At 40.9% G+C, this 24698-nt stretch overlaps 1 protein-coding gene across 1 annotated transcript in view; it reads right to left on the minus strand.

Moving 5' to 3' along the window:
* Positions 1-24698, minus strand: part of LOC138588455 (kinesin-like protein KIF20B) — a 51513-nt gene that overhangs the window by 17817 nt on the left and 8998 nt on the right. The window contains 13 exon segments of the mRNA XM_069658591.1: positions 11589-11798; positions 13682-13815; positions 14129-14258; positions 17986-18162; positions 18594-18749; positions 19044-19174; positions 20090-20215; positions 20457-20517; positions 20646-20768; positions 20992-21130; positions 21742-22934; positions 23732-24208; positions 24395-24579. Of these exon segments, the coding sequence (XP_069514692.1) occupies positions 11589-11798; positions 13682-13815; positions 14129-14258; positions 17986-18162; positions 18594-18749; positions 19044-19174; positions 20090-20215; positions 20457-20517; positions 20646-20768; positions 20992-21130; positions 21742-22934; positions 23732-24208; positions 24395-24579 (3242 nt within the window).

Genomic DNA, 24698 nt, shown 5'->3' on the forward strand with positions numbered 1-24698 from the left:
CATGCATCTTCAGTTAGATTTGGAGTTTGTCATTGTCAGTTCCAAGATGACACAGCTTATGTTTAATGTCATTTGAAACAGAAGCATCAAAGTTTAAACAGTCCAGGTCCTGATGGGATTGGATTTAAAGATGCCACTGGTGACGCCGTGGGGAGCAGAGTTTCTTTATCAAGCGCTCTTAAACCCCACAACTACATGCTGCATGTGTGTGTTTATTATTCATATACATTTTGTGATGTTCACACAGGGTACATTTTGTAGTCACAGGGGGAGGATATGAACATGCATATATCTACACTTTGTAGTATGCTTTGTGATTGCGCATGTACACGTTCCCCCCGCTGCCTTCAAAACAGCTATTTATGCATCAGGAGGAACATGCGGCAACAAGAACAAGCATATATTATACAAATGGAAGTAGCAGAAGCATTGTTAAAGATTAAAGTGCTGGTGGCTTCTGGGAGCATTAAAGTCTGTGGTGTTTCGTAGTATTTTTGTAATATTAAGGCTGCTGTGAGGAACTTTTGGTTTGTGTTGACTTTGGCGCCCCCTGTGGACAAAGCCGGACCTCTTATCTCTTTGCTGATTTTGTCCTGTACATGCTGAAGTGGTGGTTTAAAAAATAAAGAAATCTCATCCTGCTTTCTTTAACAATCATGTGAATCAATCACTTTAAATTTCTGCCCTGGAAAATGTAAACAAAGGCAGCGTGCAGTTAACTGCTTCGTCTGACAGCTACCCCCCACCAGTGGTTTTAAGTATTAAAAGAAACTATACAGACATAAACAGTATTGTCGCTGATGGTCTGGTTTGCTTCTGTAGGTAATATAGAGTAGCCAGAATTAATTTAAATCTGTTTCATAACCAGCGAAAAACTCCTCACAGGAGCTTTAAGCACATTGTAATATGGTCCCCTTGGTGTGGACACCGTGAAAGCAACAGCTGGAAAAGGATGAAATCCAATGTAACACATCCACTTACTACAGCACTGGTGAAAGGGCAAGGCTGTTACTCTGTTACATTTGTACCAAAGGTCTTGTCTTTGTTGCCACAACTTGGTCCCATTGATGCCTGATGGCTCGTCCTTCTTAAACATAAAGAGTGCTCTTCTAGAAATGATCTCCCAGGCTGATAATAAATCATCATTCAAATCTAAACGTGTACATATCTGTGTAACTGCTTATTCAAAAGGTACTTAACGAGTCCATTTGAGCTCCATAACAACAGAAGCTGTTTTAATGTGGTACATCTTCCTCAATCAATCCCTCCTTTTTGTCTTGATACATCACAAACACAGCCAAACAGAGAGTCATGAGCCATAAATACTAACCCACTCCATCCAATTAATAAAGAGCTGAGGAGCGAAACAGAGAGAGATGGATGGCTTGTTGTTTTCAGTTGACTGACCTGAATAAATGCGAATCTGCAATTCAGAACGAGAGCTCGGAGGACCTAACGGTTTCTCCGTCCTATCTCCGACTCTCTTTCCCTGACCTCTGTGAGCTTCTATTAAGTGTCGTCCCATTAATCAGTGGTGAACTTGCTCTCTGCCTGCGCCCCTGCTGACTCTGGGCTGGATCAAGGATAGGCCAAGATCCTGCTGGCAGACACTTCGGCAGAGAGAGAGAGAGAGAGATTGAGTGAACGGATGTGGCAGAGACGCTCTACCGGTCAATTTCAAATGATCTAAAGCACCTTCTGGCAACCATACAGGACTGTATGTGTCTTACTCTGACGCAACATTGGGGTGGAGTATCTTAATGCAATTAAATTACAAAATCTACTGAGAAGAGGTCAACCAATAGTGGATTTTAAAATACAATAAGAGCCGGGCACATTGAAGATGCCAATCATCCATCACCAATGGCTGACAGTTATTGACCATGGAGCACTCTACCATCATAACATGGTGATTTAAAAGCCTCTCTCTTCCCAAGTGTTGGTAATATTTGTATTCAGCACCCCTCTCCTAAAAATCACTTATGGTTTACCTGTGACTCACATTTTAATGTGAATTTGAAATCATCTGATCTCTACACGGTCGTAGAAAGTAAAAGTGTGCCTCCTGCTCATATCAATTTATAAAACCCCAGCTCACCGCTCGGGTCTGAGATGGCAGCGGAGCGAGGTCGTTACGTAACATAACCACTGTCGGTGAAGTTGGCGTAATCACTTTTGACCCAGACGGTCATGATCCGAGCAGAGAGTGGAGGAGCAGCTGGCAGAGTGGAGTCAAGCTGCCCTGCCTCCGGCGTCGCACTGCCCTATGTTTGTATCACCCCTATCCACTCCCATCACAGTTTTGTAGTTTGTGTTCATTTTGAGACTCAGTTTGCAAATGTACTGTTGCTCCTTCTTTACATGGATCATAGTCCATCACAGTGTTTCAGCCTTGACATCTTAACGTGACAGTTTGGTGGACATTGAGGAAAAAGCAGGTGGCTGATTTATTGCATAACAATAGTTTGTAATAGTTTGTCCTATAGGCACAAATGAAATAGTTAAACTCCTGTACAAATATCGATTTCCAAAGAACTTGGGATTTGTATTTTTCAAGCCCTTGGAATCATTTTGGTGGTTTCAATCCATGGCATTTCGGTAAATATATTAAACTACTTAGGGGCAATTGTCGGCACGCAGAGCTGATATTCCATTCTGCTTTCAAGCCCTATAACTAACAATAGACTATTTATACTTCCAGTAGATGGCAAGTCCCACCGTCATGCATTTTGAGCCAAGTTTGTATCCATATGATTGACCTAGGCCCGATTTTGTCTCTGACAACTCCCAATATAATTTCTGGTTATTAAAATGCTAGACTTTCTTCTTTCTTTTCTTATTGTTGCACAATTGGTGAAGGGCAAGCATACACCTGACACTTCATCAGGGTTTCCTGCAGTACTAATGACCCTTTTACATGATACTGTAAGAACATCCAAAATATGACTTAATGGGGTTTTAAACGTGTTCTGACATCACGCAAATGACAACTGTTTTTTTCTTAAAACAGAGACCCATTCAAAGGTTGATTTTTTTCACTGATTGTCACGCTCTGTTTTCTAAAGTGAACTACCCATAGTCATTTTGACAAGAGCTCAGGGGGGATTCTGATTCTGTCAAAAAGCTTCACCATAAACTGGTGACGCAAGTTACATTTCAGAATACAACACCTCCTTGGATAAACCTTCATCCACCAGTCTTTTTTGTCGTGGCTGTTTCAGTTTATATGTAACAGTTATTTCCACGCAGTTATTATATGATCATTTACGCCAATTGTGATGAGGACTGACGCAGTTTGTAGGAGTTCTGTGATGGGACTGAAACGCCTCTATTACAGGCTGTGTGACTGGAGTGGGAGACGGAAAGTGAGAGCTAGCTGTGATCAATTACAATGCTGTGTGAAAGGGGACAGTAGGTTTCAGTAAGTATAGGCTGTGTCACTTTATGCTGTGTGGTTTTCTGTATACACGGGATGATGCAAACGGAAAGAAATGTCTGCAGGCTTTAGAATCGTTTTTCTACAGTGCAATGTTGCTTTAAAGACTGTTTAAATATGTGGTTTTACAATAATTTAAGGCACCATCATGTTGTTGGTTTTCCCTTGACTATATAGAACCTAATAAGTACATCCTGTCTTTTTCCTTAATTGGAAGGTGGCTTGAACACATCGCAGCATGTGTCTGGGAGTTCATAATTAAAGGATATATTGTATAATTACAATAAGACAAGTTGATGGGTTTCCGGTGATGCGTTAAGTATGCACATTTCAAAATGGATGTGTACATTATGTACACACTGCCCAGTTGGACTCTGCATCTTAACGCTCTCAGCAGCAATTGTCAGTCGCATCAGCTTCTTCTGCTCCCTTTTTTACCCTCCCTCATTGCTTTTTATTCTCTCTGCTCCAATCCAAACCACCCAACCCACAATCGCTACTCTTTCATCTTTCCCCTCGAACTTCCCTCTATCAACCCCCCCATCTTTTCTTAAACTCTGCGTGCCTGCCACTTTTATCTTCTCCTTCTCCTATTTCCACTCTGCTTTCTCCTCTTTTCCTCCAAAAAACGTCCTCCCCAGCCCTCTGCAGTATTCCCACTGCTGTCTCGCTCTCTCTCTGTCTGCCCTTCCTCCCTGTCTTGTTTCATTTCACTTTCTTCTTCTCTGACTGGCTTTTCCCCCCACCTCGTTCCCCATCCCGTCCCCCACCCCCAAACCACAACCGATCTCTCTCGATTTATTCATTCTGTGCTGCCTTTACCTTCCTCTGCACTCTTTTCCTCAATTTATCTTGGCCATTTTCTCTCTCAGTTAAAAACTCACCTTAGCACTTTGTTTTCTCAGAACTTTATCCCCTTACTTTTTCTGGTGTTGGATAAACGTGTTACTTCCACCTGCTTTTTTGGGCTTCTACTACATGAAGACTGACAGGGTCATCGATGTATATACACAGTCTGACCTTTGACTTATACTTTCCAAATGGTAACTGTGTCATTGCAGCAACTTGAATAGAGATATTTGTTAAAGATGTTTGGTGAAAACAGACCAAACATTTTAAGAACCGACAGGGACTCATGAAACATTTGGGCTTTGCTACATGCAAGAATTATACCCTCTGTGAATTTGTCTGGTTCTCCCTTCCTTCTGTCTCAGCCTGTTTTTTAAACTGCATTTAAAAAAAGATGTGTTCATGTTCATAAATGTTGACTGAAGTGCCCCAGATCCCCAGAATAAAATCTGATGCAACATCCCATCACTTTGGATGTGCTGTAGAGCGGTTTCGCAACAAAAACACCTACATGTGTTTCTGGGCTCTTCATTGCACCTCCCTCCTTTCTGTTTCTGTTCCAGTTCTCTCTAGAACCCAGCTCTGTCAGCAGAATGGCAGTCATTAGTGGAATTACTTTGGGGTTTCATCGCAAAGCCTTCACCCCCGTGTAAGTACTCCCACTGCTGGTATCAAAAAAAGAAAATGTCGTCACACCAGCGGAGTACATGGAGACTGAATCAAAAGAGTGTGGATATGGGAATACTTTTAACATGAACGGAGCGTAATACGTCCCAGCTAATGAGCTTGTCAGTGCATGTAGACACGCTGCTAACAAGTCTTTACACAGTTCTCACTACTGAAGGTTTTAAATACTGGAGAGCGAGGATGTTCAGTAGGGTGCCCTTCTTGTTGCTGCTCTTAGTCTTTTGAGGAGCTGTGAAAATTCAGGAAAACTATCTACTATCTAAGTTTGGCATAATCCAGAAATTGTTTTAATTACTGTACGTTTTTTTGTTATTTCCCCAGTTAAAGTTTCCCTTTTGGCTCAAGTTGAAATAAAATTATTCCCATAAGCAAAAAAAGGGTCATGGACAATAAACTATGTGAATATTCTTTTAGGTTTGTGGGCAAATATAGACTCAGTACAGAACCGATTTTAGAGTTAATTTTGTTTCCACAAAAACAGCTTACTGGGTTTAGACAAAATTTTAGGGGTGCAATGATTAGTCCACGTAGTCGACAAAAATCGATGACAAAATTAGGTGGCAACGAATTTGTCGACAATTAGTCGGTTATGTCAGTGAGCATGTTTTTATGCTCTGTGTGGACATAACATCATTTTCAGGAGCTGGGTTGTTGAGGGGTGAGACATCTCGCATTCTTACTATCTCTGCTGAGAGTTGCGCATGCAGAATGGCACAATGTCGGTGGCGGTGCAAAAACATCTCAAGTCTGGGAGCATTTCACCCTTAACACTGCAAGGAAAAGGATCGCCTGCAAGACTTTTAAAGAGGACCTTGCTTATCAAGGGGGCTCATTGGCAATGCCCGAGCATTTGAAGGGAAGGCACTTTGGACTTGTGCATGATACAGACTCTCCCAGATAGGATAATTAGCTTCTCAGTTAGTTAGTGTTAGACATCTATAGACTGAGCTGTAAATATAACACAAGAATCTGACGCATCTTTCTTCTCTAAACATCAACTTTGACATTTAACGTAACAGTCAAAAGTTAGAGTCCAAGCAGTGATTTTTCTCTCGTTCCTATTTTCAGTCCCTCACCTTAAACACGTCATCTTTTTCTCTCCTTCTCATCTCTTGTTCTTCCTCATTTGATTTCTCTTTTGTAGGGCTGGGTCTTTAAAATCGATTTGTCCGACTGTAATCGATTTTCATTTGAATGACCCAATATCAATTCATAAATTCCAAGATCGATCTTTAAAAAGGTGTAAAAACACATCTGATCACTCACGTTTCTGAGCGCTCCTGGACAAAGCACGACTCCTTTTACTGCACCTACAACAAGACATCAGTGATCGCCGACGGACTCTTTTTATAGTGTGTGCGTCCATAAATTAGTATGCCTCCCTATAGCTCTTAGTCTCGTGTGGTTTTGTTCTCCGTGCTATAAGATCTCGTGGAGTTGAAGCCCAGTTTGTTTAATCAAAAGCATGAGCCAGATGTTCAGACTAAAAATCTGAAGCTGGAAAAAAAGTTCAGAAGCTGTCTAATTCATAAAACTGTTAATATTGAGTCGACTGCTGTGTGATTGTCATGTTAAATAAAAAGTACATGATGCAACTTCTTTGGGGTCAATTCTTATTGCAAACAAACATTATGATAATAACCAGGTTTGAGGTGCATTGATATTGTAACTGAAACACCTTTAACAAAAATATATCGAATCAATAAATCGATATTAAATCGGATCGGAAATCGAATTGAATCAGGACCCCGTGAATCGGAATCGAGAAATGCTTATCGATACCCAGCCCTACTCTTTTGTATCAGTAGCAGCCAAATCAGCAGCAATTTTTGAATGAAGAAAATATTTATTGTCCATGCTTAACAGAACCTCCAACTAAAATTAAAGCTGATTACCATAATATGGCAAGTAATTGTGCCATACATTATCCGATTACTAGTCGTTTCAATAATCAATGGCTAGTCTATCACAAATAGGCGCCAGCTGCAGCCCTACAACATTTCAGACCATCTTTTGATTAATGTCTGTGGTAACACATGTTGATCTCCTCAAAGTGAAGTATCAATTAAAGTTGTTTTTCAGCATTAGAAACTCTGCTATGGTCTCTGCACTGGTATTGAAAAACTTCAAGTCGTACCCTGCCCTAGTTTATCTGAAGAATATCTCATCTCTACTTTTTGAACTGTTTAGATGAGCAGCATGTTTAAAGTTACTGCATCACAAAGTTGCCTCATTCAGTTTCCAAAAATAATTCTTCTCGGTGCCATCTAAGGATGATATTCATCTTTTATTCAGCAAGGTTCACTTTCCGTGGATTGAGGATGACTGCGGTGTCAAGACACATTTGGGAAAACAGAGTCACAGACATTTCCATAAAGTCAGTTACTGCAAATTTGGTTACTTTCAGTTATAAAAATAGTAAGGCATCATTTGCTAAATGGTGCAGTATTTCATTATTCATGCACTCTTATAATTTGCAAATCCGAGATGTTAGTTTTTTTCAATACATGGAGCATTATTTACCCCAGAATGGACACCTTCTAAGTGTTAAAGCATTCAGATATACACACTGCTTTAGAGGACCTGATAGCATTTTGCACCCTTTATGGGAAGTTTGGAGAGATTTATGAGAGGTCATGCCATTTCAAATTTCTACAACGTGATGACATGTATGAGCAATTGTCTTCCACCAGTGCTCCTCTTGCTGTTAATCTACTAAATTACAGTAAACACAGGTTTCCCTTAAAAGAATGACTCAGTTCTTATTCTTAATGTGGTGAAAACCTACATGTATTCTGATAGTATTCTAACCCTTGCCGTTGGCAACATAAAGCTATTCTGAAAAGTTTGTTGTTGACACAAAAGGTGTGAAAATTGATGTCAAAATAGTGCCACTAAGTCCCTGAGCAAGGGTGTCAAACTGATTTATATCTGCCATCCTGCTCTGAGACAGGCTGGCAGCACCGCACCGTAACCGTAGCACAAGTCTAACTTGTTTGCATTACATGTACATACTGTATGTGACATCAGAGTTATGCTTGTATACCAGTAGTCGCGCAACACCGGGGGGATATATGCTCTAAATTCTACAAAATAAGAAAATAAGACACACAACTCCAGAATAAGACTTCCATGGTATGTTAAGTTATTGTTGGATGAGGCATATTACTTAATTCAAACACGCCATTCAACTTAAAAGTTTCAAAATGCTGTATATTAAGGCATAACGGTTTTCACTTCTAAATCCACAAGCGGAATAAGTTTTGCTGTATTCAATTAACCTCCAATTTACCTCCTTTCCTAATTAACCTAACATGAACATTTGGCCTTACACAGTACAGAACGAGGCTTGATTAATTAGGAAATGACAGCCGTAAAAGAATGCCATATTTGACAATAGGGCTGGTAGGAAAAAATATAAATAAAAAATACATTCCACTTTTATGCATTAAATTGTATTTCAGCTTTTAAATCATATATTTAAATCACTTGTCAGTTGTATTTGAAATGCAGCTTTCTCAGAATCACTCTTTTCTGGAGCTTGAAAAAATCTGCACTATATCAAATAAACCCCCATGGTCTGGAGATAAAATATGTAAACTTCTAAACACCAAGTACATGCAAGAAGGAGTTACCAGCATAAAGTATTATCATGCCTTAGCACTCAGAATATAGCAGCACCTCCCAAGCACATTGCCTCTTGGGAAATCCAGTGTTTACAAGAAGAAAAACAAGCACTTTTAACTTGCAATGATGATGATGATGGAAAAAATAATGTGATGCGAGCGAGACTGCTGTAATGTATATTTAGAACAATGGAGTGGACAAGTTTACTAATCATGTACTTCATCAACAGGACAAAATGAAAGGCTTCAGGAAGAACACAAACTGGCAGATTGAACATTGTGAATTAGTAAAGAAGGCATGATTCATTATCTCTTACTTCTAACCTGTTCTCAAACTATCACAGACAGAAAACAAAAGGAAAGCAGCAAATCATTTCTGAAAGAGGGGATCCGTAGAATGACCGCAGCAGTTGAACTGCAATGTAACAAGTGACCTGCACCTGCCCTGATGTTCCTGTTAGTGGGAGGTTTGTCGAGTGTGTCCTCTGGGGGTCACATGGGAGTATGTGTGAAGGTATGTTTGTGCTATCACTAAGTGAGAATTTGTGTTTCTCCTTGTAAGGGGCTATCTATGATTAATGAGACTGTTTTCTATGACCCATCTGTGGATGCATGCATGTGACCGCAACAATAACGTGCAAGGTTTTTTCCAGTTTGAACTACAATTGTTTGATGACAGGACATGTATGCACAAAAATAAATGTTTGAATCATATATCACATTTTGTTAATTTACCGGTAAGTGAATTTTATTTTTTTTATTTTTAGATATGAGGTTTGCAGTGTAACAATATTTCAGGAGGGAAAGACGTTTGTGCATGCAATGATTTTGTTGAAGTCACATTTTCTTTTATATATAATAACTGTGAGAGTCCATTCTCGCAATTCTTGCAAATTCTATGCAATGATTCAACTTAAAAATGAAATATTCTTGTTTACACATTTTCAAAAATTGCGGGAAAAGTCTGCAAAGGCTAAGTACGCTATTTCATTAGTATTTTATGATCAATCCTCCACTTAGTCATATTATTAGTATTTGTCTTATAAAGGTTTTACAGCTGTAGACATTAATGTTTGGAAGAAAATTGAACAAAGAATTGTGCTTACATTAAATTGACATGCATCTGCTTCCTTAATATTTAGAAAAAATCTGCGGCTGGATCTGTAAAATGTTTGTGATGTCTCATGAACCCTTTCAAGCTGGGCAGGCACGATGATAAAACTTTTTCGTCATATATCTTTTGAGTAAAACACAAGGTACTTGTGCACTAATGATAAGGATAGGCGCTCAGTGAAGAAACCCCTCCCCTTGTTCCCTTATCCCAATACTTATAATTAACCTAACCTACCACCGCCACCCAAGCAGCATTGCCAACTTCAACAGAAGCAGGCTCCGTTCATGCGAGCTCCAGGTATCAACACACTGGTACTACCTACCCTACCACATGGCACATGGTTTAAATTAAACACAAAAGAGGAAAGTATAGAGAGAAGGATAGAGAGAGAGAGAGGTGTGTCATCTTCTGTAACTGTGTTGCAAATAGTGTTTGCAAAGGTTTATCAGTGCAAATATATAGCAGTGAGTGTTTCACAATGCTGCGTGTGGATTTGTGCATGTCCTTCTTTGTTGTACATCTTTGTAAATGTTTATATTATACAGAGTTTTTGTGTAAAAAAAATTGTCTCTCTCTGAGCTCTGTGTATGCATATATACAGTACGTGCTTGTATTAGCATTTGCATGTGCCACATGCCTTTGGGAGCAAAATGTAACAGAGGCATTAGCCTACTTCCCTTGCATTAGACAAAACAAACAAATTAAGTGCAGCTCCTCCGCTACATTTATTCATATTCCAGCGAGACAGTGTCCTGAAAAATACCTTTGCCCTGTTCACCCTCCAGTGCAGCCTCGCTTTTTCTACACAAGTCTCCATTTCTTTTCAAAACAATGCGAGGCGTGCAATTGGTTTCACAGGACAGCTGTAGTATCCAGCAGTTCACAGGATGAGGACTGTGTTATCCATTTCCAAATAGCACAGATGGGATTGGCTTGTTGACCTTGTTACTTGTACTTGTCACACATTGCCTACACAGTATGCAAATGGCATTCATTGAGCTTCTGGAAATTGCACAATGCTCTTAGAGAGATTGGAGAGGCCAATAGTTACAAAAAAACAGAAGTTTTTCAACCCATTTTCTAGTGCAGTATGATTTCTCAAAAACGCAATCGTAATTGAGGTCTGTATGCGACTAAAATTTTGCAAAAGAGATTATCCTGATTTGTGTCAAAGCTGCAGCAACAATCGACAAGTGCATGTTGCTCCTTATGACAATGAAAGACAAAGGCAGGACAATCGTAAACAAGGCTTATGTACGCAAGATGAATGAACAGAAAAGCTTTTTGGGAAGAGCCATAATTATGCATGGAAAAGCACTGTTGCTGAGAACAAACAAACCCCCAGTTCTGCCAAAATCACTGCATTTGTAGAGAGAAAAAAATCAGTCGAGTCTGGTGTATGAAACCAGATTCAAAGATAATGACAGTCAGGCATCACATGTGTGACCTTCAGCAACAAAAGCTACACCGTGGTAAAGTAGAAAAAGGAAATCTGCAGCAGAAAATCTCAAACTCGAGCATGAGAAAGACTTAGATTGGAGTAGTAGTACAAAATGTACAACTGCAATTGAACTGCTGTAACTCCATTCTTTATAGTCACTGTTAAGACAATACTGCACTACCGGTGCTGGATTGATGGCCGCAGAGGGAAAGGTTTCACACTGACATTTTCTCCACAGAACGTGTGAAAAATGAACTTTCATCTCTGAAAATAACTGAAAAAGCCCATTTCTGCGGCTCATGTTGCACAGCTGTTGTTTTTAGCTCTCTTGGGAGGATTTATTTTTATGAAATGTAGCTGTGAGCATTGGATATTTTCACTTTCACCATGTTTTGTAGTTGGACATAAATGGTAAGAAAAGTACCCCAAAGTTACCTTTTCCATCTCTCCACTCTTCCTCTTGCGTGTCGATCGGGTGATTTTGACAGTGACTGCGTTCTCCTCTCCCTGGCGTCGCAGAGCCATGCGGTTTGGCTGCAGAGGGCTGAAGGAGATCTCCAGCTCCGGCCGGGGGAAGCGGCTCATCCTGCCGTTCTCTGTTGAAATCTCGGAGGAGTCTAAAACTGACGGACAGCCAGCTGAGCCCTGCAGGACAACACATGAGTTTTGGGGTCATGTCATGGGTCACTCAACAGAGGATGCAAGCTGGTCTGTCTGAGTCTACAAAGTTTAGAGGTCAGCAGACACAACAGCAAGAGTTTCAACACCTGGGAAACTGTTGCTGAGCAAGATGGCATCTGAAAGGTGCCAAATGTTGACTTCCCATTCATCAGCGGTAACCTCTAAAATTGTTTTGTTCCTTTGTGTCTTCCATATTTCTATTCAGTGAAATCTAAGACACAGGCACGGTGAAAAATGATGTCTGCAGGACAATCAAATATAGCAAAAGTTATGGCACTATAGACGTCCTGACTTGTTGACAGGAAGTGCAAAGTGGCTTGGTACAGGTTTGCCTTCAGTTCCCCTTTCAGACAAATCGTTTGTCAGACCACATCTAAAAGGTGAAAGGTTAAAGGATAACTTCTGTATTTTTAAACCTGGGCCCTATTTTTTTTTTTTTTTCAAATTTGGGGGTTGAAATGACTCATAGGAACAAAAACTTTTGGAATTGGTCCAGGAGATAGCCTCCACCGGCAGCCGGTTCACCAGTTCTCTCTTCAATTTCTCTTCTCTTCGAGCTCTTCGTCCGTAGACTTTGGTTCAAATAAATAGGGACGGCCATCCAATTCAAATGCCTCATCTTCATCGCCAAAAACAGGTAAATATTCAGCCATGGCTTTTGACATATATTCTTGCTGGCAGTCCTCTACCTAAACAAATCATCTCTCCAACTCTAACTCACGTTTCCTGTTCAGGGAACATCTTGCGAGATTTCAGGGCGAGACTTCTCCTTAGCGAGACCTCTGTTTCTGGTTACACACAAAAGGATCTTACTCTTTAAAAAAAGGCCAATCTTTGTAGGGATCATTTCTGTGATGTTGTCGGACACCCGGAGTAACAATTTGAACCTGTCAGTGGCAAATACAAGCACTTTTAGTGGACGCACTTTGATTGGGCGCAGTTGCAACACGGCTGCCCTTACGTTTTTGAATTTGATGCGAGCGGCGACTGGGAGCCAGTGGTTATGGAAGGTAAAAAAGAGGAAAAAAAGTGAGCTCAAAAGAGTTGCTAAAGATGCAGGCTTTCTTACTTTGCACACCTGGCCAAATGCTGCATGAAAGGAGTCTGATAACTGGAAAATCAGGTGTGAAATGTTAGAAATGTTCTGATTTAAAAAAGGTGTGGGTGATTTCATATGCTGTCTGAATATTTGACAGTCACAACATCTGAAGCCCACTGATGCCTTCAGACCTCCAAAGAATTAGGGAATCAAAAACCACACTCTATTATATGCAAATGACAAATATTATAAGAAGTATCACAATGATTTTTGTTAACAGGATGCATTGTGTTTCTATTTAATGTTCCTGTAGGACCATCTGCTGGCTCACTGAGATATCTCCCTCCGCATGTTTTGTGGACATATTGTAAAGACCAAAACATCATTACCAGTAACTACGTCTAACCACCTTATGTCAATTACTGAGCAACGTTAAAAATAGGATGTTATCTAAAGCAGGAGGAAGTGTTTTTAATAGGTAAATGTGAACACAGTAGCAGGCAGCACTAAAATCATTAGACGGTTATTCAAAGTACTAACTGTAATCTAATACCATGTAGTGGTGTCGTAACCATAGACTAGCATCATCTTTTTTTATATTTATTTATTTATTGCTGTCCTATGTCTAGCGTTTTTATGTTTGAAATGCATCACTTGATTGTCGTTACTAATTTTGTTGTATTCCTGTACAATGACAATAAAGGCTTTCTGATTCCGAAATACATTTCTAACTGCATGTGGAAAACCTCTCCCAAAATAAATGTTAAGTTAACTTCAAAACCATCTTCATGTAATCTTAAGAGCTTACCTGACTGCTGACTGACGCTCTGATGTCCCTCCTTCCTCCTGAATTCCTGTTAATTGCTGTACTCTCTGGTTTCCCAACCACCGTTGCAGGGCTCTCGTTGTCTTTAGTCTGTCATAGGAAGAAATAAAAAATAACTTAAATCATGATAACAAGTATAATATTCACAATACATAGACTCAAGCTATACAGGTAACAACACTACTCTATCAATATAAAGTCTAAGGTTTCTAGCATTAAGCTGCTGTTAAATCGACAACACAGTGTGGCAAAAAAGGTTTCCATTTGACACCTCAGGAATTTCTTTTCCAGTCTTTTATAATATTCACATTCTCACAAATTAATTTATACAATTGAAGAAAAAAGAGGGGATTTTATAAAAGCTAGAAAATATTTCAATAGTTTGATGCTAAAGAGAACCTGTATTTGGGTGGAGTATTCCTTTAACACTAACCTGTGCGACCGTGTCCGCCTGTTTGGCTCTTGAGGCCTCGAGCTCTTCCTTCAGTCGTTGGATCTCTGCCTCCCTCTCAGACAGAGCAGCCTGCAGCTTTGTCATATCGCCACCATCATCAGCACTCTGGAATAGGAATTTCATGGACACGGAGGGTGTTTACATGGACATTATACATAGCTTTGAAACATAATTGCAAGAGGAATTTAGATTTAAACACCTATTACGCAAACGTTACAAGCAACTAATATGGAGGAATCTCTGTATTTTATCAGTAAACACCAATAAAATAAAAATAAAGTTGTTTCTTAAAGTTTAGACAATATTAAGTTAGAAAGAGAGAAATGATTTCTAAACCCACCTAAAAATAAATCCCTGTTCATTATGCAACGCTGAGGTTGCTATTTAGTATGGTAGTTGATCTGCTCATATTCAGGGAGAAACAAAAGTGAAGCCACAAACCATTTCAAAACCGATTAATGCACAACCAATATACCCAGACAAAAGTTTAAGACAACATAATACGTGGAAACACTGAACTGTATCATCTCAGCCTAAAACATAAAATGCATGAGTTTTGACAGTATGATCCCAGAGAAAAACATAGGTTTGGCATCCCTTTAAAATTACACTTTAAAGGGATAGTACAGTTTTTTCTAGTGGAGTTGTACGAGGTACTTATCTGCTATACGTAGTACACTTACTATTGATAACACTCAGCACGGCCTCTGTTAGGAGAGGCCAGCTGGACTTCCTACACGGATGATAAGCGAAGCACCGCTGCAGACAGGGTCAGGTGTACCACGTATTTTAGCCACTTAAGAGTCCGACATACAAAAAAAAAGTGAATGTATATTTTAGATTTTTTTTTCTCACCACTTCACCTTGGTATCAGACAACCCTTTCCCTCGGCACTATGTCATACTCTGCACAACAGCCCTGTATACCTACCATGGACTGTATAAAAAGATGGACGACATGAAAGCTCCCTAACTGTGCGTTCACACCGAACGTGAAGCGAGTATTCGCCTCGCTTTACTCACGCAAGTTTGACCGCCGGATCAAAATTCACATTTAAATAACAGGTGAACATTCGCCATTCGCTTCGCTTGAATGGAGGAGAGGAAGCAGGGCTTATCTCCATGGTTACCAATGGTGTCAGGAGAATCTCGATGTTGACAGGCTTTCGCGACACCACGTGACGCGAATTCGCCTAGGAAGTAAAATTTTCCCGACGCGAATGTGCGTCTACTTGTGTCATTGCATTGACTTTGTAAGGAACCTCGCTGCAGATTCGCATCTATTTGCATTCGCACAGTAAAAGTGAAGCCAAAACATTTCCAGCGCCTCCTGCTGACTGGCTGCAGTATAGGTCATAAAGCCCGCCTCCACCACTACTATAAAATCATAATACACGACAAATACATTTTTCTCAAACATGGTTTCTGTCATTATAGTTAGTTCTTATCATGCTGATTTACATCCAGTTGTTTATTTTTCTGACAAGTTTATTTTTAATTAGTTATTTGATGCTGTAAAAAGGATGATTGACAGCTCTGTTGACAAATCCGGCTCCTGCAGCCGATCTGTTCCTGATTAGCAGAGTAGAGGAGGAACGGTGAGAGGAAACGTAACTAAAACAATCACTACAGTCATTGAAGTTATATCTGTGAATGTCTGCTTCAGACCAACGCAAAAAGGAGCTGTTCTGCTGTTAAACACGCCGGCGTGCGGGATCCTTGCTGTTTTTTCAGCAAGTTAAGTGTGTGTTTTGGTTAGCGGAAGTGGCTACGGCGGCGTCATCCGCCGATCTCTACTGCGCAACTGTGGCTCAAAATGACGTCAACATCGCAAGATGGCAGCGCCTATCACGGGGGCTGTTTTGGCATCAATTCCGTACAATGAAATGAATGATGAATAATGAACACAACACAGAAAACGGTTGAGAATCACATTCTGGTACTTGATAGTTTACCAGGTACCAGATATAGAAGAAACCAGTTGTGTACCCTAGAAGTACTACAATTCGACACCCAGTCCTCATTGGTGCTGATGTTTCTGTACAGGACTGCAGTATATGAAATAAGGTGCAATTCTCTCCTAAAGTTGCCAGACACATTTCATTAGAATCAATGCTGTAGACACAGCATCAGACACTGTAGCTGGCATTAGTGTGATTTGGTGAATAACTACAGCATGCCCTTCTCACTGTCTGTTCTGCATTATCCGGGGGGAAACTGTCTGGTGCAAATGAATAAATTATGTTGCTTTGAAAACCACACAAAAAAGCTCAGAGATAACAAAATGTGTCAGAGTAAAGTGCGAAATAATGAAATGTAAGATATGTGGAACTGAAATATGGCTCCATTGCGAAGATGCTGATTCACCCACAAAACCTCCTGCAATAAGCCAGATATGGAAAGAAAAGCAGGATGGAGCGAGTCTTATTAGTGCCCAGTAGCTCGACAAGCATTCAAAGAAGGATTAGGAGCACTCCTCTGCTGTGGAAAATTACACATACACATACATCTACTATTCAAATCAGAAGACCTCGAATAGACAGAATTTCTGCTTTTTTGTTTTTTATAGCTTTGTAACTGTAAACGGAGCAATGAAGGAGCAACAGCTTGCAGGCTATAAAATTTACAAACCCATTCTCAAAATGACCCCCGAGTGTTCATTATTCACAGGGTGTTTCCAGGAACTGAGTTATTCTCAGAGGTCTCCATCTCTCCAAAACTAACAGATAAAGTGATTAAATCGGTGAAAAAAATTAGGAATTGAGCAATTTCGAGATAAAAATCTGTCTCTCTGCTGGACACAACACGTCAGGAGCACAGACTTAAATAAAGAGGATCAGAAAGGGCTGCAACTCAGCGGCCTCTACCGTCGTTTAAGTTGGAATTCCTTCACTGTTCGTGGTTCATAAGGTTTTTAAAGTGAGCCAAATAATCCGCAAAAGTCTCATTTTTTCCCAAACAAAGTAGCTCTGTAATTAAAACCCTGAATAAAGCAGCTTCAGGGCTGCCACAAATGCCAGCTTAACCTTGTTGGCTAACTAAAATTCATCATCCAGTTTAATGATAAAGTGTGAAATGAAGATGACATGACTTGAAACACTAAGAGTGTAGCTTGTTTTATCTACTGAGCTGGAGTTTATGGAAAACGCTGCAAAATGTGCATCTTGCAGGTGAAACATGACACTAATGCAGGCTGATACAGGAGCTTGACGCGGTGCTTAACTGGGTTCCAATGCTGCTGTTCCCTTCATCCTTTCAGTAATGTTTCTAGTTGAGGTTTTTTTTTCAACCTCTCTCCCTGTTCCCTTCCCAGAATACTATCTGAAGGGTAAATCAACGCTGAATCAAATGGGCAAGAAATCTGTTGAGGCAGTGCACTCTACAAGTTCAAACTTCCAGTAAAGTTTCACCTCTGGCTAAACCTGAATCAATAATGTCACTGCAGGTGGTTTGCCCTGACAGATGATTGGAACCCAATTGCTCTGACATCTCTGTTTGGAGTGTGTACAGAGGTGAAACATACAAGGACGTTTCAAACAGAGGAGAGCAGACACTTTTTTAGTTTCAGCAAATTAATGTTAAATAATCTATGGACTTTCTATACAAGACATGCACGGTTAAAAACTTTAAATATGAACATTTATCAGCAGATGTTTCTTATTATTTCTTTCTTACACCAACTTTGTTCCTCATCTACATCTCTACACATCTGACATTTTAACATGTCCCACCCAAATTCTCCCGCTCACTCACTTTGATGTATAAAACAGCCACTTTTGACAGATACAGGGACCACACACTGAAGATGTAAACCTTCTTTATGTCACACTGACCTCTTGTGGTGGCTGTGTGTTATTCTGGCGCAGCTGTTGGATGAGTTTGTCTTTCTCTGCTTGGCTGGAGAGAAGTTTCTGTAGCTGGACCTCCAAAGCTGCGACCAGAGTGTCCCTCTCCTTCCTCCACTTCTCCATACTCTGCTCCTTCTCAGCCAGCTGAGATGTCAAGGACTCCTGATGTAGAGGGAAATGCACATGGTTAAAGTGTAGTTAAGACACTGGTTTTGCATTGTATGTGTGAGAATGAGAAAATGATACAGAAAAAGAACAATAAAACAAGAATGCTGGAGCCCTAAAGTGCACCAGAAATTACCGTAATAACAGTAAAAAAAAGTCCAGGACATTTTAGCTATAACAAAATAAAATAATTCTATAACAATTGCAACAAATGGGGCAAAAAAATGATGTTATCCAACTCAAAAGGGTTTACCCTCTGTACAATGGACACTTCAGACATACATTGCCAAAATTGGTTTCACATCCATCAGTCTGATCTGGATATTTTTAGCTGTAGGTGTGGCTTGGCTCCGCTGTGCAGCTTTGTCATAGTGATATGTTTACATGTTTCATGTTTTTAGCATGTTTACGTATCATTCTCTTCTTACCAACTGGCCGTGCTGGCGAGTATAGCGTTCTCTGTCATCGGCAAACTTCCTCATTTCCTGGTTCCTCTTGTCCTCCGCCTCTTTAGCTTGGCCGATCAGTGACAGCTTCTCCTCCAGCCACTTTTTGCGTTCGGTCTGGTGTTTCTCTGTACACAGCTGTACACAAGATGGTCATTATTTTTTTTGCATTCCTCCCTTAGAGTTCTTCAAAAGTCTCAGTTTCAGTTTCAGATGGGATTAACTACTTATCCATAATTATCACCAATCCTAGTGTGATGTAATCTTTATGATGTTTCTGTCACTCAAATTGCACTTCTGGTCCAACCATTTAAAACAACAAACAAAGCAACTTAAGAGAAGAATAAATACAAGTGTGTAAAACCCAGATTATAATAATTTTGCATGCTCCCTCATTCAACATGAATGCATAAAATGACTTCCCTTCATTACCTTTAAGCTTTCCTGAGCCCGAGCAGCTTCTTGTTTGGCCAGTCTGAGTTCATCTGATGGGCTGTCCACTTGATGATGCGAGTCGTTGACACGGTCCTGCTGCAACAACATCCCTTTCAATTTGTCCACCTCTGGAATGGTTAAAAAGAAAAGAAAGTTAAGATACTGCTCTTAGTAAAACTTTAGAAAACTTCAGAGTGTATCTTTCTCCCCACTAATCAAGCCTCCAGGTAAAGGTTAGGTTTTTTTTTTAAACAACCATTTAGTATAAACAAGTGCATTAAGATCAATCAAACATATCCCTTGCTTAAGTGACAGCACCTCCGTTATAAGTCTCACTATTTGTAATTTTTTATAGATTGAACCAACTGTTTCAGATAAAATCCATGTCTTGGTAAAGTATTGCTTTAAGAAAATATTTTTAAAATAGTTCAAATTTGAGATAATTTTTTTGTCATCTAAAAAGGGGGCTGCGTCTTTATCGGTGCGACCAATATACCAGTAAAAAATACAGAGAGGTATTTTATTTTGTTACGTTTTTTTCCCCGGACGATGGCGCTATAAGCTAGCTAACGCTTCGCCCCGGACATGCACGGTCATGATCGCCAGTGCAGCCACTACCCTCACAACAATCAACGTTAATGTAGGCTGCTAGCTACCGCACCAGTAAAAACAGATATAATATCTATTCTGCCACAACTTATATTCTGGATTTTACGGTAATTACAATGCAATAAGAACAGAAGTTTAAAACTGTTAAACCTAGGTGTGTTATTTAATCTGCTTTCATGCGTACATCTTTTCATAGTGTGCCATATTCAACAGTCATTGAGACCCAACACTGTTTGATTCACTGATCTGACTCAGGTTTTCTTTTATTTTGTTGTTTTTCATGTCTGCCAAATTGTAAGGTCTCTGCAGTGTTCAAGGATAAAAGGATTAGATTAAGCTGTCCATGGGCCAAACCTCTATTAATTAGAAACAATTCAATCTTTCAAAGTTCAATGTCAGTGTTTGCACATTCTTTTTTTTATCCTTTGTCTTACCGCTGGAGAGCTCCTGGATAAGGTTAAGTTTCTCCTCCAAGACCTGCTCCATCTGCTCCTGTGTCTCCTCCTGCTCCGTCAGAGCCAAACGCATGTCTTCCATCACACGCTCCTTGGCTTCAAGATCTTAAAAATGAAGGAAAGACACTCAGCCACTGACACATAAAGGTACAGGTTAAAAAGCAGAATGCCCTCCAGGCCCCGAGCAGAAATAAACTGTTGTTAACTATGTTGATCCCTGAGGGAGGTATTCTCAAGGAATTTTGAGCTTAAAAGACACCTTGGAGATCACCTTTAGGCAAGACCGACATATACAGACTTTTTGGGGGGACTAAACTATCCTTTTAAACACTAACATAATTTTTACCTTTACAGGCGTTCTGGTAGAGCTGCAGCGACTTGTCGGACTTCGTGTCAGATGATTGTTCCTAGAAGAGAGTATGAAGAGCAGATTAGGACAGCGTGAAGTGGACAAGAGCAAGAGCCTCATACTCTTCCACGTAAACAGCTGAAGCTGTCAGAGACTCGGTCCGGTAAAGATGACAGATTATTTTACCAGTTTGAGCTGCTGGATGGTTCTGTCTCTGTTGGCGAGGTCAGACTGAAGCTGCTTCTTGGCTTTCTCCATGTCAGACAGCTTCTGCCTCAAAACCTTTTCCTCCTCTCTCATGGCGGATATCTTCAGGAAGCACAGTTGTTAACAACACTGTACACAACATTATAGACAATAATTCAAGCTGTCTTGCTGTTTATAAAAGGGTCAGATTGGTATCCACTGGTGTGGCATAAATGTGGAAACTATGGTAGTGCTTTGAATAAGCCTTAATGTTGACCAAGTGTAGCTTTGATGAAGAAAGCTTCTTATTTGCTTCTTATTGACAGGACTGTGTTTAGGTGTGTACCTCCTTCTGGACCTGTTGAATCTGCTTCTTATAGTCGGCCAGTTTCTCTCTGAGGTCTGAAGTGTCATCCTCTTTCCGCTGAAGGTCGACGCTGAGGCTCTTGGCTTTCTCAGAGTCCTGCTTGGCATTTTCCTTTAGTCTGAGTGAGATTGACAAGATAACGATGAACTTGAACATTATGGTCAAGAACACTATTGCTTTACAGATTCTTTTATACGCAAGGGATTAATACAACTCTCCCTGAACTCAGCGGTACTTTTGGAGTTGAAAGACAAGATAAAGAGAAAATATATTACACAATGACAGAATAATACAAACCCCACAAGTGAAGGTAAATCAGAGAGGCTGCCTCTCGCTGTTTATTAGTTTTCTCTGCAACTCACCGGAGGACAGTCTCAGACAGGGAAGGATAATAAACAACTCCAATTTAGAGAGGCTTCTTTGATTAGTTTCCCATTTCACTACTGGTGGCTGAGGATGCTTTTAATGACTTTTATATACCCTTGTGTCCTGCTGTCACTTGATATATTCATGCATTTGAGTTTTTTTGCACCCGAGTGTGTCTATGACTCTGCATTTTATATTTCTGCCAGACCTCATTCAGAGCAGGGTTTTACAAAGCTGGGCTAGGAGTAGTGTAGTGTGACAGCCCCCTTCCTTTTTTAAGTTAACTTATAAAAGATCGAATTGTAAACATGATCCAAATTTAAAAATAATTCAGTTTTCAAGCCCTGCTAGGAGTAACCTTACCTGTTGATTTCCTCGGCTTTCTTCTCAAGCTCTGCGTCCTTCTGAGCGATGGCCTCGTGCGCCACGGCCAGCAGCTCCCTGCGCCTTTCCACCTCCTTACGCCGGGCTTCCTGGACTGCCTGACTCTCCTCCTCCTCCCGCCGTTCCTGCGCCTTCAGCAGGCTCTTTTGCAAGGATGTTACCTGCTCCTCTTTTTCCAGAAGCTGTTTCTGCAGCTCTGCCTCTCTCTCTGCAGACGCTTTCTTCAACTCTGTGAGCTTCTCATCCAACTCTCTGTCCTTATCCTTTAGGATACTGTCCATCTCTGAAGATGCTCGCTGAGCTTCAGTTTTAGTGACAGACTCCTTTGTTTCCTCCATGTTAGACACCTTTGTCCTCAGGGATGTCACCTCAGCCTGGAGATCACAGTTCAGCCTCTTGAGCTCTTCTTCAGCAGCAGAACAAGACGGACTGTTTGAAACTTTGAGCCTAGCTTCTTCTAATTCAGCCTTGATCAGCTCTGTAGTTTGCTCCTGCTCACTGAGCTTTTGCTTGAGATCATCTAAAAGTTTGGCCGAGGTGGATTTTTGTTCACACAGTTTCTGCTCTAACTCCTCCAGCTGCTGTGATCTCACTTCTTGTGTTTGCAGCTTCTCATTAAGCTCCTCAATCTGCTTCAACGAGGCCTGTGCTTGCTCCTCGAGTTTTGCCCTCAGCTGTTCGACTTCTTCTTTGGAGGCATGTTCTTGGCATTCGAGCTTGGATCTGATCTCATCCAGTGGTTTCTGCGACATCTCTTCTTGCTCTTGAAGCCTCCTTCTCAGCTCTTCAACTTTGGCTTCTTGCTGATTCAGCTTCTCTGTAAACTGTTCCACCTGCTGCTCAGAAATCAGCCGTTTGTGTTCTAACTGTTCTTTAGTGTGTGCTAGCTCATGCTCCAGCTCCAGCATTCGTCTTTGCTTGCTCTCATTTTTCTCCCTTTCCTCCATGAGGTTCTTCTTATGCTCTGACACTTCTTCTCTAAGGTGATGATTGTCACCTTCAGCTGATGCTGCTGAAGTTTGCTGCTCCTGTTTCAGGCTTTGGACTTCCTGCATCAGGGAGTTTATCATGGAGGTTTTGTCTTCAATCTCCTTGGAGTGTTCGTCCAGTTGTCTCTGAGCATTCTGTAGTTGGACTAATGCCTGGTCAGTCTTCTCTTTCTCGCTGGTCACCTGTGGTCATTAAAAACAAATACTAATTTATATTAGTGTTGTAGATTGAAGACTATTTGAAGAAACACAAGTACAAACTATTCCAAGACTCTGAAGACTTCAGCTAAACTCCCCTTCTGTTAGGGAATGTTTTTCTGTTCTGTTTTTACCTTTTAATTTACCGTAAAATTCGGTGTATAAAACGCACTTTTCATATATTTCCTTAAATCTCAAAAGTGGGCTGCGTCCTTTATAACGGTGTGACCAATATACCAGGATAAAATTCAGAGAGAGGTATGTTATTGTGCTATGGTATATTACCCAGACGATGGCGCTATCTGGTTGTTAAGTGGTGACGTCACATCTCCGCATTAAACTGTTTCCGAGTCCGAGCCGCTACAACGTCTCCTATTTACAATATGCTGCAGTGCTGTTTTAAGCTTGGAAAACTGATTGTTGCTAACGCTTCGTCACGGACATGCACCGCCATGATCACCATTGAAGCTGCCGTCCTCACAACAATCAACGTTACTGTAGGCTGCCAGCTACCACTAGGTACAGCATCGGTAGCTAGCAGGATTGCAAACTTAACATGATGAAAATAACTGGTGGGCTGTACTTTGTGTGTTTTGAATGCGTTTTAAAAGAAAATAAATTTAAATAGTGTTGAATTAACTTGTATACACGTTTTTATTAATAAATAGCTATAGAAAACATGTTTTTCCACTGGGATACCCCCAAAAACAGACTGCATCTTATATTCCGGTGCTACTTATATTCTGGATTTTACGGTAACTTAAAATCATATTGTGGCCCACCTGGCTCTCTGAAGCTTCCAGTTTGGCAGTAAGCTCTCTGACTTCTTGTTGTAGTGCATCACCCTTCTGTTCCATCTTTTCTCTCTCCTCAACCAGCCTCCTGATCCCCCTCCTCTCCTCCTCCAGAGCAGACTGAGCCTCCTCTCTGCCACTCCTCTCTTCACTTAAAGCAGCAAGCATACCATCTCTGCTTTGTTTCTCTTCTTCAAGGGATGCTACAGCATCCTCCTTGGCTTTCCTCTCAGCTTCGAGATCTGCCGTGGCTTTCTCGTTGCCTTTTCTCTCTTCTTTTAGAGATGCTAGCACCTCCTCTTTGCTTTGCTTTATCTCTCTTAGAGTTGCAAGAGCCTCCTCCCTTGCTTTCCTTTCCTCCTCTAAGGTTGCCAGTGCCTCCTCTTTTCCCATAGTCTGGTACTCTAAAGCAGCAATGGCGTCTTCTCTGCCTCTCTTCTCCTTCTCAAGAGCAGCCAACGCCTCCTGGGTGATAGGAGTGATGGTTAATTCCTTGATGTACATTTTTATATCATTGAATAAACATCACCAGGGTGGAGAATTGAAAACAGTGCAGGGCCACCAAGTGCACACTTAACTCCCTAACTCTTGTCCTCTTTCCTAGCCTTTCAAGTCCTCATATTTATGTGCTCCTTCCCCCAGGGTTCTTACCTGCAGCCGCTCTCTCTCACGTGAACTCCCCTCCTCGACCGGCAAGGAGCAGCCCCGTGAGCCCGGCTCTGCCGACCTCTGCAGGTCTTTCACTTGTTTCTCCAGGCGGGAAACCTCTGATGATTTCTCCTGGAGCTGAGAGAGGAGCCTCCTTTTCTCCTCGTGCTCTTCTGCACTGAGTTCACCTGGGAAATGGCACAGAACATGAAGAAATACAACAGGATGGGATAAGTAGGGCAGCAGTGACAGACTAGTAGACACCTGTCAAGACTTACTGCCTTTCAGCACTTTAAATACAGCTTGT

The sequence above is a fragment of the Semicossyphus pulcher genome, unplaced genomic scaffold (genome assembly GCF_022749685.1).
Source record: "Semicossyphus pulcher isolate SPU_LCO1_2020_fin unplaced genomic scaffold, fSemPul1.0.p SCAF_12, whole genome shotgun sequence".
In the NCBI taxonomy this organism is placed as follows: Eukaryota; Metazoa; Chordata; class Actinopteri; order Labriformes; family Labridae; genus Semicossyphus; species Semicossyphus pulcher.